At 34.4% G+C, this 13,247-nt stretch overlaps 1 protein-coding gene across 1 annotated transcript in view; it reads right to left on the reverse strand.

Annotated features, from left to right (window-relative positions):
- Positions 1-13,247, reverse strand: part of LOC136030666 (uncharacterized) — a 58,329-nt gene that overhangs the window by 30,325 nt on the left and 14,757 nt on the right. Inside the window, exon 3 of the mRNA XM_065709733.1 lies at positions 5,322-6,160. Within this exon, the coding sequence (XP_065565805.1) occupies positions 5,322-6,115 (794 nt within the window). The 5' untranslated portion in view covers positions 6,116-6,160. The remainder of the gene's footprint in view (positions 1-5,321; positions 6,161-13,247) is intronic.

Raw genomic sequence — 13,247 nt, forward strand, 5'->3', positions numbered from 1 at the left:
CTTCAATTATTTCTCCATTGACAAAGCTTATAAATACTTATTTTGAAAGTGGGATTTTCCTCACATCTCCTAAGCAAGCTAGAGTAGTTGTTTTACATAAATGTGAACCATGAAATGATCTAGTCAATTATCGCCCTATATCTTTGCTATCTGTTTTTAGCAAAATTTTCAAAAAGACCATGCTTTACCGTCTACTAGCTTTTCTAGAGGTTAAAAGATTTTTTCATGATTTTCAGTTTGGCTTCCGAACTAAACATTCTAAGTAGCAAGCGTGTGTAGCTTTTTTAAATTTTCTCTATGCCGTGCATGACTCTGGTTTGATTCCTACTGCTATATTCCTGAATATCCATAGGTCTTCCTACGGACATAAATTACTAGTAGGTTTTCCGGCAGAGCATTAAAATAACCTGGGAAAATCAGCTGAGCTTTAAGACTACCTGAAACACAGAAAATCGTTGGAATGGGAAACGATGCAGTTCTTAAGAAACGTGATAGACCTAAGAAAAACTTGTTGAAAACATTGAAGTGCGTAATAAACGTGGAAGACCTGAAAAACTTGCTGATATTTAAGTTTCATCTTCTTATAAAAAAAACGAGAAGCGCATGAAATAAGAAAAAAATCAAATGATACCCTTAACAAATATTAACATAACTGCTGAATTACATTACATTGCTTACTTTAGAGGTGTATTTTCTCGAGATACGTTACCAAACAAACTGAATAAGAAAGGATGTAGTGTGATTAATTATGATTCAAGTGGGTCACCTGGAACTCATTGGACTTGTTATTTCAATGATCCTAAATATCTATTCATAGGATTCTTTGATTCGTATGATTTTCAGCCATGAAATGAAATAGCACACCTTTTAAAGACTTCAAATAAATCAATTGCTTATCATTCTGTTCAAACACAAAATTTAAGTGATCAATTGTGAACATTTATGTGTATATTATATAAAAAACATTGAAGGGAGTGGAATCCCAGAATTTTATCTAAATTTTATTCCTTATATAAATCAAAGATAAATTAGAGTAACAATTATTTGTTTATCTTAGAACTTGTAAATAGTATGGAAATGTTAGTACCACTCTCTTAGTATCTAAATTTATGTTTAGTGCTTCAAGTTTATTTGCCTTCACTATGTTACCCCTTGCTTCTTTAAATCCTGGCAGAGTTGCAATTGAAATACCTGAAAAATAATCTAAGAATGGTAGAAACAAATCTGAGTATAAAACTGCTTATTCACTCTATTTAGAATTGTTTGCTATGTGCAAATCGGGTGAATTGACTAATGTAAAAATAATTAAAAAAGAAAACAAATTAAGCAAAATATTACAGTTTATCCTCGTGAAAAATAGATGAAACATGTGAAGTTAAATGGTTATAAATATTGCATAGAGTCTGTAAAGATTAATACATAAATAAAACCCTTCTCACTTTCCAACCAATACAATTGCTTGTTTCATAAATCGCTGTAATTGTGCTCATTTTCTATTCGCTTCATCCTATCATTAACAAAAGTCACATTGTTTATTTTCGTATTTCGAGCAATGATGACGTATATAGCTTGCTTCTCTACACAAAAATAACAAAGCAATTTATCGCGGGTTTCTTGGAAATTTATTCATGATTCAATTAAGAGAAACTAAGAAAAGTAAAAGAATTGTTAATATATTTCTGATCTTTGCTTACTATTTCATTATTAATGCATGAAATAGTTTTAGTGATAAAAACCCAAAACGTAGATAATGAAATAGTATAAATAAGTTATCTATAATAGAATAAAAAATAAATTAATTATTAGATATGGCTAAAAAAAATTTCTTAAATGATCCAAATATTTATCCAAACAAAACTTTAAAATTATTAGATTCAAATAATACTGTAAAATTATTGGAGTCAAATAATACTGTAAAATTATTGAATCTAGTAAATTCTTTATGTTTTTCAATGGATGAATTAATAGAATATATAAATAAACTGAAAATTAAATAATAATAAAATTTAAAAAATCTCCAAATCCCTCCTTCGGTCGTTGGACCAGTCGCGTTACCAATTATGTAATGCTGGCCTGTAAGAAGAGTTTTTACAATCTTTTCATGTTTTATTTGACATATAGGATCACTAAAAAAAATTGCCTGCTAATACGCTTGAACCCGCAACCTTCAGGTTCCGAACGAAGCGATTTAACCAGTTTTGCCAAAGAAGGCTTGTCTAGATTGACTAATAAGACATGACTATTGGGATGGTAATAAAAAAATTATGGTTTATAAAATCCATCTAATAAAATCACCACCAAATAAATGGAGAACCTTTTAGAGAAATTAAAATTGAAAATAAATACAATGAACCGTTAAAAAAAGAAGACATGTATCTAAGAATACGAAATTAAAGCAATGAAACGTGTTAAAACTAAATATGGAAAGAAACTAGTGATTAATATTAGTTTTAAAGGTGAAGCGGTTGATACCTTTTCGCCAAAACGATTCGATTCTACAGCACTTGAGTTTGAAAAGAAATTTCAAAAATTAGATAAAGGTAAGATTTCAAAGGCTATTGAAAGAAAAAGGAAAGACAATAATTATCTAAATGTTGATATCTACTACTACTATAAATAATAATAATGGCTCACTGCAGCCCCAAGACGCATGAGGCCAACCTAGCTACGCAAGCTCCTCCTCCAACCTAATCTATTCAAGGCCTCCCTCTTTACAACCTCCCAGGAAGTTTCCATTTCCTTTAAATCTTTATTCATGACATTTTTCCACCCCAGACGAGGACGACCTGCTTTCCGTGTACCACCATATGGTTGGCCAAAAAGGACAATCTTCGGCAATTTGTCATCATTCATCCGCAGAACGTGACCTACCCATCTAAACCATTCTTTCATTATAGTCCTAGAAAGCGGGATTGAATGACATTTTTCGTAAAACCTACTATTTCAAATACGGTCAGTCGTGGGTACCCCGAACAATCTGTAGACAATTCTCTGGAAAATATCTAGTATATTTTAATCCGCTTTTTGGAGCGCCCATGCTTACTTGACCACTGTCATCACTGTAGCTTCTAATGTTCTAATCTTGGTTTACAGACGCATCTTCCTATTCTTCCAAATTTTGTAAGTGTGAAAAAAACACCCTGAGCCTTAGCTATTCTACTTTTAAAATCTTCACTACTTCCACCGTCTTTACTAACAATACTACCAAGGTAAGTGAAGCTGCCAACCTGATCAATCTTTTCGATACCCAATGTAACCTTTTTATCTTCACTTATTCCTAGCCTTGCTGACTTAATCTTCTTAACATTAATTTTCAAACCTATTCTAGCCCCCTGAACTCGCAAAATCTCTAAAAATTCATTCATTATGCTCATACTTTCATCTAATATGTTTAAATCATCAGCATAATCTAAGACCAGAAGAGTTTTTCCTCCCGATTCGATTTCGTGGTCTCCAATTACCTTTCCTGTGCTCCTTAAGACGAAGTCCATCAAAGTGATCCATATCAAGGGGGATAGAACATAACCCTGCTAAACACCTAATATAATACAAAACCAGTTGCTAACTATATTTCCTACCTTAACCGCAGCAGTAGTATTCTCGTATATAGCTCAAATCACTTTAATATATTTGTCTGGTATACCATATAAGGATAAGACCTTTGCTAAAGCTCTTCTATCAACCGAATCGAACGCTTGCTCATAATCTATCAAACTGAGGACCAAAGGTGTTTGACAAAGAAGGGACTTCTCAATTATTACCCTAAGAGTGAAAACTTGGTCGGCACATCCTCTGCCTTTTCTAAAACCGCACTGTTCTTCTCATAAAACTTTGTCTACGGCATCTCTCAGTCTAAAAAGTATCATATTACTAAGTAATTTGCTACCTACAAAAAGCAGACTAATGCTTCGATAATTACGAAACTCACTCTTATCATCTTTCTCATACAGCGGTTTAATTAATATTTTCCGAAAATATTAGATACTTCCCCTTTTTCAAAAATCATATTAATTGTCTTCAGTAGCTTATTTATAGTCTCAGAGCCATCATATTAAGGAAACTCATGAATCACACTATCAGCACCTAGATCCTTATTATTTTTTAATCATTTTAGTACTGTCACTAATTCTTCTTTGCAAAACAAATCTTCCTTCATATCCAAGGTATCAAAAACTTTTTCATTTTCGTCTGTATCTTTTCCTGCAACTGTATCCCGGTTTAGCACGTACTCAAAATGTTCCGTCCATCTCTAATTGACTCTTTCCTTATCACTTATTGTGGCCCCATTCCTATCTTTAACTGGGATTAGTCCGGATTGACTAGTCCCTCTCAATTTATTAACATGCCAGTATAATATTTTACTATTATGCCGTCTAGCTGCATTTTCCAGATCCTCAGCAATTTTATCCATGGCCTCCACATCTCCTTAGTTCATATTTTAATGTTTTCTCCACTTTCTTTACATTAATTTTGTTTTCATGTGATTTATCACTCCGATAATTCTTGTACAGACCGCTTCTACTCCCAATTAAAAAAAAAAAAATTGACTAATATACCTAGCTGCAGTCTTAACCGTCTTCCCTAAGACACCATCAGCAACTTCACGAATTGTTGGCCCTTTCTCTTTGAGCCGCAAGCCTGATTTTGCGTTGCTCTGGTGTTTCCCCCTGGTGCTTCCTTTTTGATGACATTGTAGGATAATTATACACGCATAACTTTTGTAATACAGCGACACGCCTTCTTTTTTTTACTATCTCTATCAGCCGCAAGCCTGGTTTCGCGTTGCATACACGACATCATTTATAGAGTTTTTATCTTTTTTTTCAGTTTTTCCCCTTTTTTTCCTTATTTTTAGTTTTTTTTCTGTTTTTAGTTTCTTCTTTTTTTTTCTTTTTTAGTTGTTTTCTTTTTTTAATTTTTTAGTTTTTTTACGCTTTTTTTTATTTATTTTTATTTTTATATATTGACGTCATACAAAGTGACAGATAGACAGTGTAACGATAAAGATAGTGTAATGGACAGACGGACGCTACATTTTTTATATATATAGATATATACATATATACGTATATATATATATATATATATATATATATATATATATATATATATATATATATATATATATATATATTTAATAAAAGCAAAACTGAAAAGTGAAAAAAACTATTCATTGACAAAAGCTAAGCAAGAGTTTGAATGAGGATGAACCTTTAATTGAATGACCAGAGTTGAGGACAAACAGAGAAAAGCAATATACTAATTTTCGATCAAAAGCAAAACATAGGATATATACAAAAGAATATATTTATGATACCTACCTCCGAAGAGAACTTATCAAAGCTCCAGCTGTGCAAACCAGTCCATCAAAAGCTCCACCTTGCAGCCGTTGTATCATTCGTGGTGACTTGTTTTCTCCACACATTCGGCACATTCTTAATCCTGAGTCAATTTCAATAGCTTCTGCTTGCTGAAATACTAATGGTACACGATCAACAACAAATAACACCAGATGGTCAGGGTTCAGCTGTCTCATTTTTCGCAATAACATTGTTCCAACTAAAGTTTTCCCAGCACCTGTTGGAATAACAACTATAAGGTCCCGTAGCAAGGATTCGACATAGCATTGTATTTGATAGTCTCTGGGAACTTTATCACACTCGGGCATATACCAGCCGAAATTGTCCGCATTCTTAGGATCCGCAAACTGTATGGTTTTGGCATATCCCTTCTCTTTTGAAACAGGAGGAAAAACAAAGGGGGTTCCAAAGAACTGATTCACACTTCTTACTTCGACTTCGGGGAAACAATTCATGCTTGTATGCCATGTTGACCTTGATGGTAACTGTCTGTTTATCAAAACGACTTTATCGATGCCAAAGGTAACAAAAAGCGCACTGTTTGGACCGTAGGGGAGCTCTTTGCCAATGGTTTTGGAACAGTGTTTGCAATTCACATTGGTAAATTTTTTTCCTTTGCTATAGGTCAAAGATTGATGTTCAACAGCGCTTCGACTTTCAGGTTTTAATGAAAGATGGATCTGGTTTTCTTCCTGTTTATAAAAAATGAGAACATTTACAGCAAATAGTTGTTTTTGACAGGTCTTGCATTCCATCTTGGAATTTGAACCAAATCTGAACCAAAGGAATTTTAACCAAATCTGAAAGAATACAACCATTTGGCAAAGTATGAATCAACAGATGCAGATATTCAACTCAAATCGGAAAAAATATCACAGTCCTCATATCACATGTGATATAATACGTGAGATTTGGTCAACATTTCTTTCGTGTGAAATTTTCAACAGACAAAACATACCTTAGAGAAGTCTCTAAAAGACATCTTTAGTTGAAAAGATATCACGAAATGAAAAAAAAACAGTATTTTTATTTAAATCTTAGACGCATTTATCCATTGTATCATATATCCTAATAAACTACAGGTTTTTTAGTCTTTACAGTGTCTTAATTAATTTTTTCGTCAAAATTCATCACAGGCTTTATTTATAATTATAACGCATAAAGAAGTCATAGAATAATTTAGATTTCTTCTTCACATTTTTAATACTAATTAGAAAAAAAAAAATCCCAAAAAAGTATTTTAAAAGATAAGTGAAAGGCTAAGTTTCACATGTTAATTGTAATATACTTTTCTACACCATTCATAACTACTGGTGGCCATCATCCGGATGAAGACCTAGTCAATAGAGCTTGAAAATAGTAGATGCCATGAGGTATCCGTCCAAAGGGCGTTGCAATTCCTTCCAAGCAGCCTCTGTCTCCTCCCCCAAGATTCTATGCTGAAATAATGTAGGTGCTATCGTGGTTTTCAGTTGCATTTAGGAATTTTGTTTGGGGACGCGGACCTGCTAAAAGCAACCATAAGTCTCCTTTTAAAGCTATTTATTACTATGCAACTAAAACATGTTAAAATTGAGTTCAATTAACCAAGTTGAAGACATTTAATCTTGACAATTCTTGAGTCAGGAGTATGCTAAAGATAGGTACTAAATATACACCCTTATTTGGGCACTAAGTTGTCCCTATACTCTGACGAGCAAACTTTATTGGGCACTAAAGCTTACCTATACTATAGATTCTGCGCCTGAGGCTTGTCCTAGTTAAATGTCAGATAAAAAAAGTTGAAAAACAAGAATTTTGGAAAATGGATCATTGACACAATTTTGGTATATAAGGTTCCTCTCTCATAAGGGGAAAAACTCCTAGTCACATAACTATTAGAAGTAATTATGAATAACATCCAGGAATAGCCTTTTTTCGATACATCCTTTAGGATGACTTACTAGTTTCATCCCGTTTTGACAGTCAACGATCTTATCATATTTGTCAGCGGAACTAAGTTAAATTTAATATGTTACATAGATTATTTCTCAAGTAGAAAAAAATGATATTTTTAGGGGGGTGAAGTCAATGTTAATATGACAAGCAAAATAGAAAACATATTAGTAAACAGTAACAGCATAATCAAAGGGGGTGAAAATTGAAGCTTAGTACATATCGTTATAAGAAATTGGAAAAGCTTCAATAATCAAATATCATTGAACAAAAATCAGTATGAAAAGACACTAGATTACGTAAAGAGCAAAAAGTTGTGATTGAAAAAATACTTGCACATATAAAATATAATTGCATATATAAAATATAAGTTTGGAGCTACGTAGAATTCATTGTTAGAAATTGAACACCGCGTGCCGAGTCCCAAGGCCTGGTGGTTGGCAATTGCAAAAATATGTGTATATTTTTTAACCAGCTATTAAAACAATTCAAAAAACCTTAAAAAAGAAAACCAAAAGTTTGAAGCTTAGTAGATATCTTAGTTAGAAATCAGACTTTCTTACTAATCAAGTATCTTTGGCATAACTGCTGTATGTGGTCTGAAATTAAAAAAAAAGGTTTTTGAATACTACGGAGGTATGAAATTGATTCTGAATAAAAATATTGATAATGAAAATTGAAATTGGAAATTTACAAGAAATTGGAGGAAAGAAATTGATTGGTTTACAAAAATGTGAAATATCTAGGCTTATGAACGCAATGCGAAAAAGTATAATTAAAATAATTGGAATGAAGGACTCTGACTATTGTTGAGGTAAGAAATTGGTATAAGGGTATACACAGGCCTGAATAACCTAGGTTTAGGAGTAAGACATGGGAAAAATTGGTCTGAAATTAAAACAAGTAAGGCTTCTGAATGCTATGGAGGAAAAGAAATTGATACTGGGGTTTCTAAAAATCTGAGAAATCTAGACTTAAGGACACAATGTGGAAAAGTAGGATTAACATTATTAAATGAAGGCCTTTGAATAGTGTCGTGGTAAGAAAATGGAATGTGGATGAACACAAACCTGAATAATCTATGTTTAGGACAGCAACATGCGAAAAATTGATCTGCTACTTTACAAAGGAAGGCTTTTGAATACTATGAAGGTAAGAAATTGATATTGGGTTTTCCAAAAATCTTAACGATATAGGCTCAAGAGCACAATCTGGAAAAGTAGGGATAAAGTTATTAAAAGAAAGGCCTCTGAATAGTATTTTGGCAGGAAATTAGTATTTGGATGTAAACAAACCTGAGTGATATAGGTTTAGGTGTACGATATCAGGAAAAAGCTGATCTGGAACTTTGAAAAGAAGGCTTCTGAATACAATGGATATAAGAAATTGATATAGGGGTTTCCAAAAATCTGAACAATGCGCTTTGCTGTGGAACAGTCTTTTTGGCTTAAATAACTGTCTACGTTAACAGTTATTTTCTACGACTACATGCACCTTTAAAACCGAATTTGCAACCGTACGGCATTACTGTCTCTGAAACTCAAGGGGCTGAAAACTCAAAAGGTCTTAAAAATGATTTAGAAATGATGATGGATACCACGAGGGGGGGGGGGGGTCAGCAGCGTGATGTCAAGGTGGCATGAAGTGTTTTGGAGGCGTCTCGAAAGGATTTGTTCAAAAACACGAATCAATAGACTCGAAGCATAATTTTATTAATAAAATATCCCAAAAGTGTCTTAAGGATGATAATGCGTATCATAGGGTTGTTTACAGGCAGCATTATATTGCCGTGGTGGCGTGTGAGGACCATCACATTGAGGGAGGCGGAGAGTGCCGTGTGCCATGACACGGGTTGGGAATTGTCGAAAAATATCAGCAACAAGAATAAAAATATACATATTGCGATATACAAGTGTCAGAAAACGCTTAAAAGATGATGACGGGTGCCGCAAGGTGTTACCATGCAAGCAATTTTTACAAGATCATTTGAAATAAGGAGAAGGTTCGTTCAAGATGTGTTTTAAATTCTATATGGTGTTAATTGCCTTGGACTATCACATTCTAGCAATTTAATGCTGAGTCCCGCTGTTCAAATAAAAACAGTATTAAATTTGGATATACTTTTATGGAAGCTTATTTGTATGGAATAAGGTTGAAAAGCCTTAAGAGATGATGACGGATGCCAAAGGGGGGAGGGTGCAGCCGTGTGTTGCCGTGGTATTTTGGGGGCATCACAAAAGGGTTTGCTTACGGAAACATGAATCAATGGAGTTAGTAGGACATTTATTAAGAGTCTAGATACATGTGTGAAGCCTTTTCTGGGGGATTTTACAGCATGCAATTATCCGATCAAGTCACTGCCCAATTAATAACCCCTTTTCTGTCAACTTTTACCCTCTTTGTAGTAATTAGCGATTGTACCGTTATTTTTTTTTTGTAAAGAGTTTGCTTTCCACAGCAAAATAGAATTATCCTTGGTATTAGGGCGTTTATCCCCCCTTTTCAGGATAAAGTACAGCTTTTAATGGATCAATTTTGGAAACTATCATTTTTCATTAAAATCGACGTTTTCGCAATAGAAGAACTACCCCCCACAGCACCCATATTGCATTATTAACCCTAAAATTTCCCTTTCAGTGGGATATAATAGATTAATCACGGGTTCTAAATCGCTATGAACATAATCTTAGCCTAAAATGTACTTTTGAGGTTTCAGTCTCCTCCTCCCCCCATCCGCTACAATACTACAGATTAAAGTTAATCTTTATTTTCCGATATACGTGCTTTTTGCATTTGTTTAGTTACTAAATAAAAAAAGTGCCACTTTATATCTGTTGTTTCGAAGGTTTCCCCCCCCCCCCGAAAAAAAATTCCTGCGTACGGAATTTTGCCTGATATATATATATATATATATATATATATATATATATATATATATATATATATATATATATATATATATATATATATATATATATATATATCTATATATATAAAAATAAGTTGTCTGTCTGTGTGTCTGTCTGTGGATCAGGTAACGTCATGTTTTGTGTTGACTGACGTCATGAAATTAGTTGTCGTCATTTTTGCTTTGACGGTGACGTCATTCAAGATATTTAAGACATATGTTCACGTAGAAATCTATTAATGTTTAAGTTTACAATGACTGATGAACTTACCATGGCAAAAGCCGATGAAGATGCTCAAAGAGTCTATGCCAAAAAACTTGCTGCTGATAGAGAAAGTCAGAAAAGAAAGCGGGCCGAGGAATCAAAAGAACAGCAAGGAAACAGGCTTGAGGCTGATAGAGAAAGAAAGAACAGAAAGCGTGCCGAGGAATCAAAAGAACAGCAAGGAAACAGGCTTGAGGCTGATAGAGAAAGAAAGAACAGAAAGCGTGCCGAGGAATCAAAAGAACAGCAAGGAAACAGACTTGAGGCTGATAAAGAAAAAAAGAACAGAAAGCGTGCCGAGAAACTACCAGAGCAACGCGGAAGCAGACTTGCTGCTAAAAGAGAAAGTGAAAAAAGAAGGCGTGCCGAGGAATTACAAGAACAGCAAGAAATCAGGCTTGCTGCTGATAGAGAAAGTAAGAAAAGAAAGCGTGCCGAGGAATCACAAGAACAGCAAGAAATCAGGCTTGCTGCTGATAGAGAAAGTAAGAAAAGAAAGCGTGCAGAGGAATCAGAGCAACCTGAAAGTTATCGCCTGGCATTCAGGTACAACCCAGTCGATGATTATAGCTTGAGTAGATGTGTTCAAATCGGGACAATGTCTAAAATTTGTCCCTATTGCAAGGCCTTGAAATTCAATGGTGAAACAATTTGAATGTGTTGCGCCTCAGGAAAAGTTAGACTTCCTCTATTGCCTGCACCACCAGAGCCATTGAAAACGAATGAATGCTTGCCTGAAAAATTCTAATTTATGGGCACACGTAAAAATATTAAAATTAACTACAAATATGCGTGCCAGATTGCAAAACGATGACTCTGGTAAAACATTTTCAGATCAATTGCTGACAATTGGAAACGGAAAGCTCCCAGTAGACTCAATTTCAGGACGTATACAACTATCTGCTGATTTCTGTAATTTAGTGACGTCCAAAAATGAATTGATTGAAAAAGTATTTCCGAATATTCTAAAAAATTATAAAAATAATAAATGGCTAAGTGAAAGAGCGATTCTCGCACCCAAAAATATAGACGTCCACGAAATCAACAATATTGTTTTGACCAAGATTCGAGACCAGGCAGTCCTTTACAAGTCAGTCGACACAGTTTTGGAACCAAATGAAGCGGTTAATTATCCATCTGAATTTTTAAATTCCATAGATCCTTCAGGGTTTCCACCACACGTGCTACAACTAAAAATAGGCGTACCAATAATACTTTTAAGAAATATCAACCCACCAAAGCTTTGCAATGGCACGCGACTTGCCGTAAAAAAAAACAATGGAAAACCTAATAGAGGCCACAATCTTGACAGGGCCTTATGAGAGTGAGGCTGTTCTTATTCCTCGCATTCCCATGATTCCAACGGATCTGCTTTTTCAATTTAAAAGATTGCAATTCCCAATTCAATTAGTATTTGCAATCACCATTAACAAAGCTCAAGGTCAATCATTAGAAAAATGTGGTATAGATCTTAATACTGATTGTTTTTCCCATGGACAATTGTACGTTGCATGTTCGAGGGTCGGTAAACCTGACAATGTATTTATATGCAGCGACAATTGGACAGCGAAGAATGTTGTATATTCGCAAGTTTTACGCAGTTAATTTGTATTGTATCTATCTTTCTATCTATCTATATAAAAACGAGTTGTGTGGATGCATGTTTGTTTGTTTGTAAAAAGAGCGTTTGCATATGACGTCATTATTAGTACATACGGCTTTGTATATGCACAGACAATGGGAAAGCCAAGAATGTTGTTTATTCGCAATTTTTACGTAGTTTGAAACACATATATAAATCTATCTATATTCATAGGTGGGACACAGGGACACAACTACAATGGCGCATAACTAATATGGCGCGTAACGACTTACGCGCGCGGGGGGGGGTTTGGGGGGTTGCGAAGTATATATATGTATATGTATATATATGTATATGTATATACATACACACATATATATATATATGTATATATATATATATATATATATATATATATATATATATATATATATATATATATATATATATATATATATATATATATATATATATATATATATATATATATATATATATATATATATATTTCTAGTCAGTACAAAAGTTCTGAAACGGGTTAGATCTTACCTAAATTTGAAGTATTATTTGAGGTTGTGGGAGGGATGACCCAGAGGCGCTATTTGGGGGGGGGGGTCAGCGGTGGGCAAATGCTCACCCCAGATTTTCCAGGGGGGCCCAAGCTTCCACCACAAAGGGCCCTTTGCCCTTTGTAGGCCAACGCCACCATAAGACTCTAAAGACGAGAGCACAGAGAGAAGTAGAAGACTTTGCATCATTAAGCTAATTAACTTTTTAGTTAGGTAAATATAAAGGTATTAATAGCCATTAGCATCAAAACTCAAAAGATCACCAAGCATCTGAAACAATTTGTGACAGCTTCAACGCTAGGAAAGAACTTTTTCCAATCTGGAAATTGGACTACTACTTTGGTGGATAAAGTGAAGCCTTTCGACTGTCTACTAGCCGAATTTGACCGATAACTTGCCAGTGCTGAGCACACTCGAAGCCTTGGGTCCAAGCTCGACCAAGTCTATGGAGACAGAGTTGCTCAAGCGTTTCTCTGCTCTTTATGGCAAGCTGGATATTGATGACATTCTTCTCGAATCTCAAGCTGGTATTGCCAAGCATTTCTTGCTTGATGCGGAGAAAAAGCCGAAAAACTTCCTAGACATTGTTGACCATCTTCAGGCATTAGCAGTGGCTTACTCAGAAGTA

This window comes from Artemia franciscana, chromosome 8 (assembly GCF_032884065.1).
Source record: "Artemia franciscana chromosome 8, ASM3288406v1, whole genome shotgun sequence".
Taxonomy (NCBI): Eukaryota; Metazoa; Arthropoda; class Branchiopoda; order Anostraca; family Artemiidae; genus Artemia; species Artemia franciscana.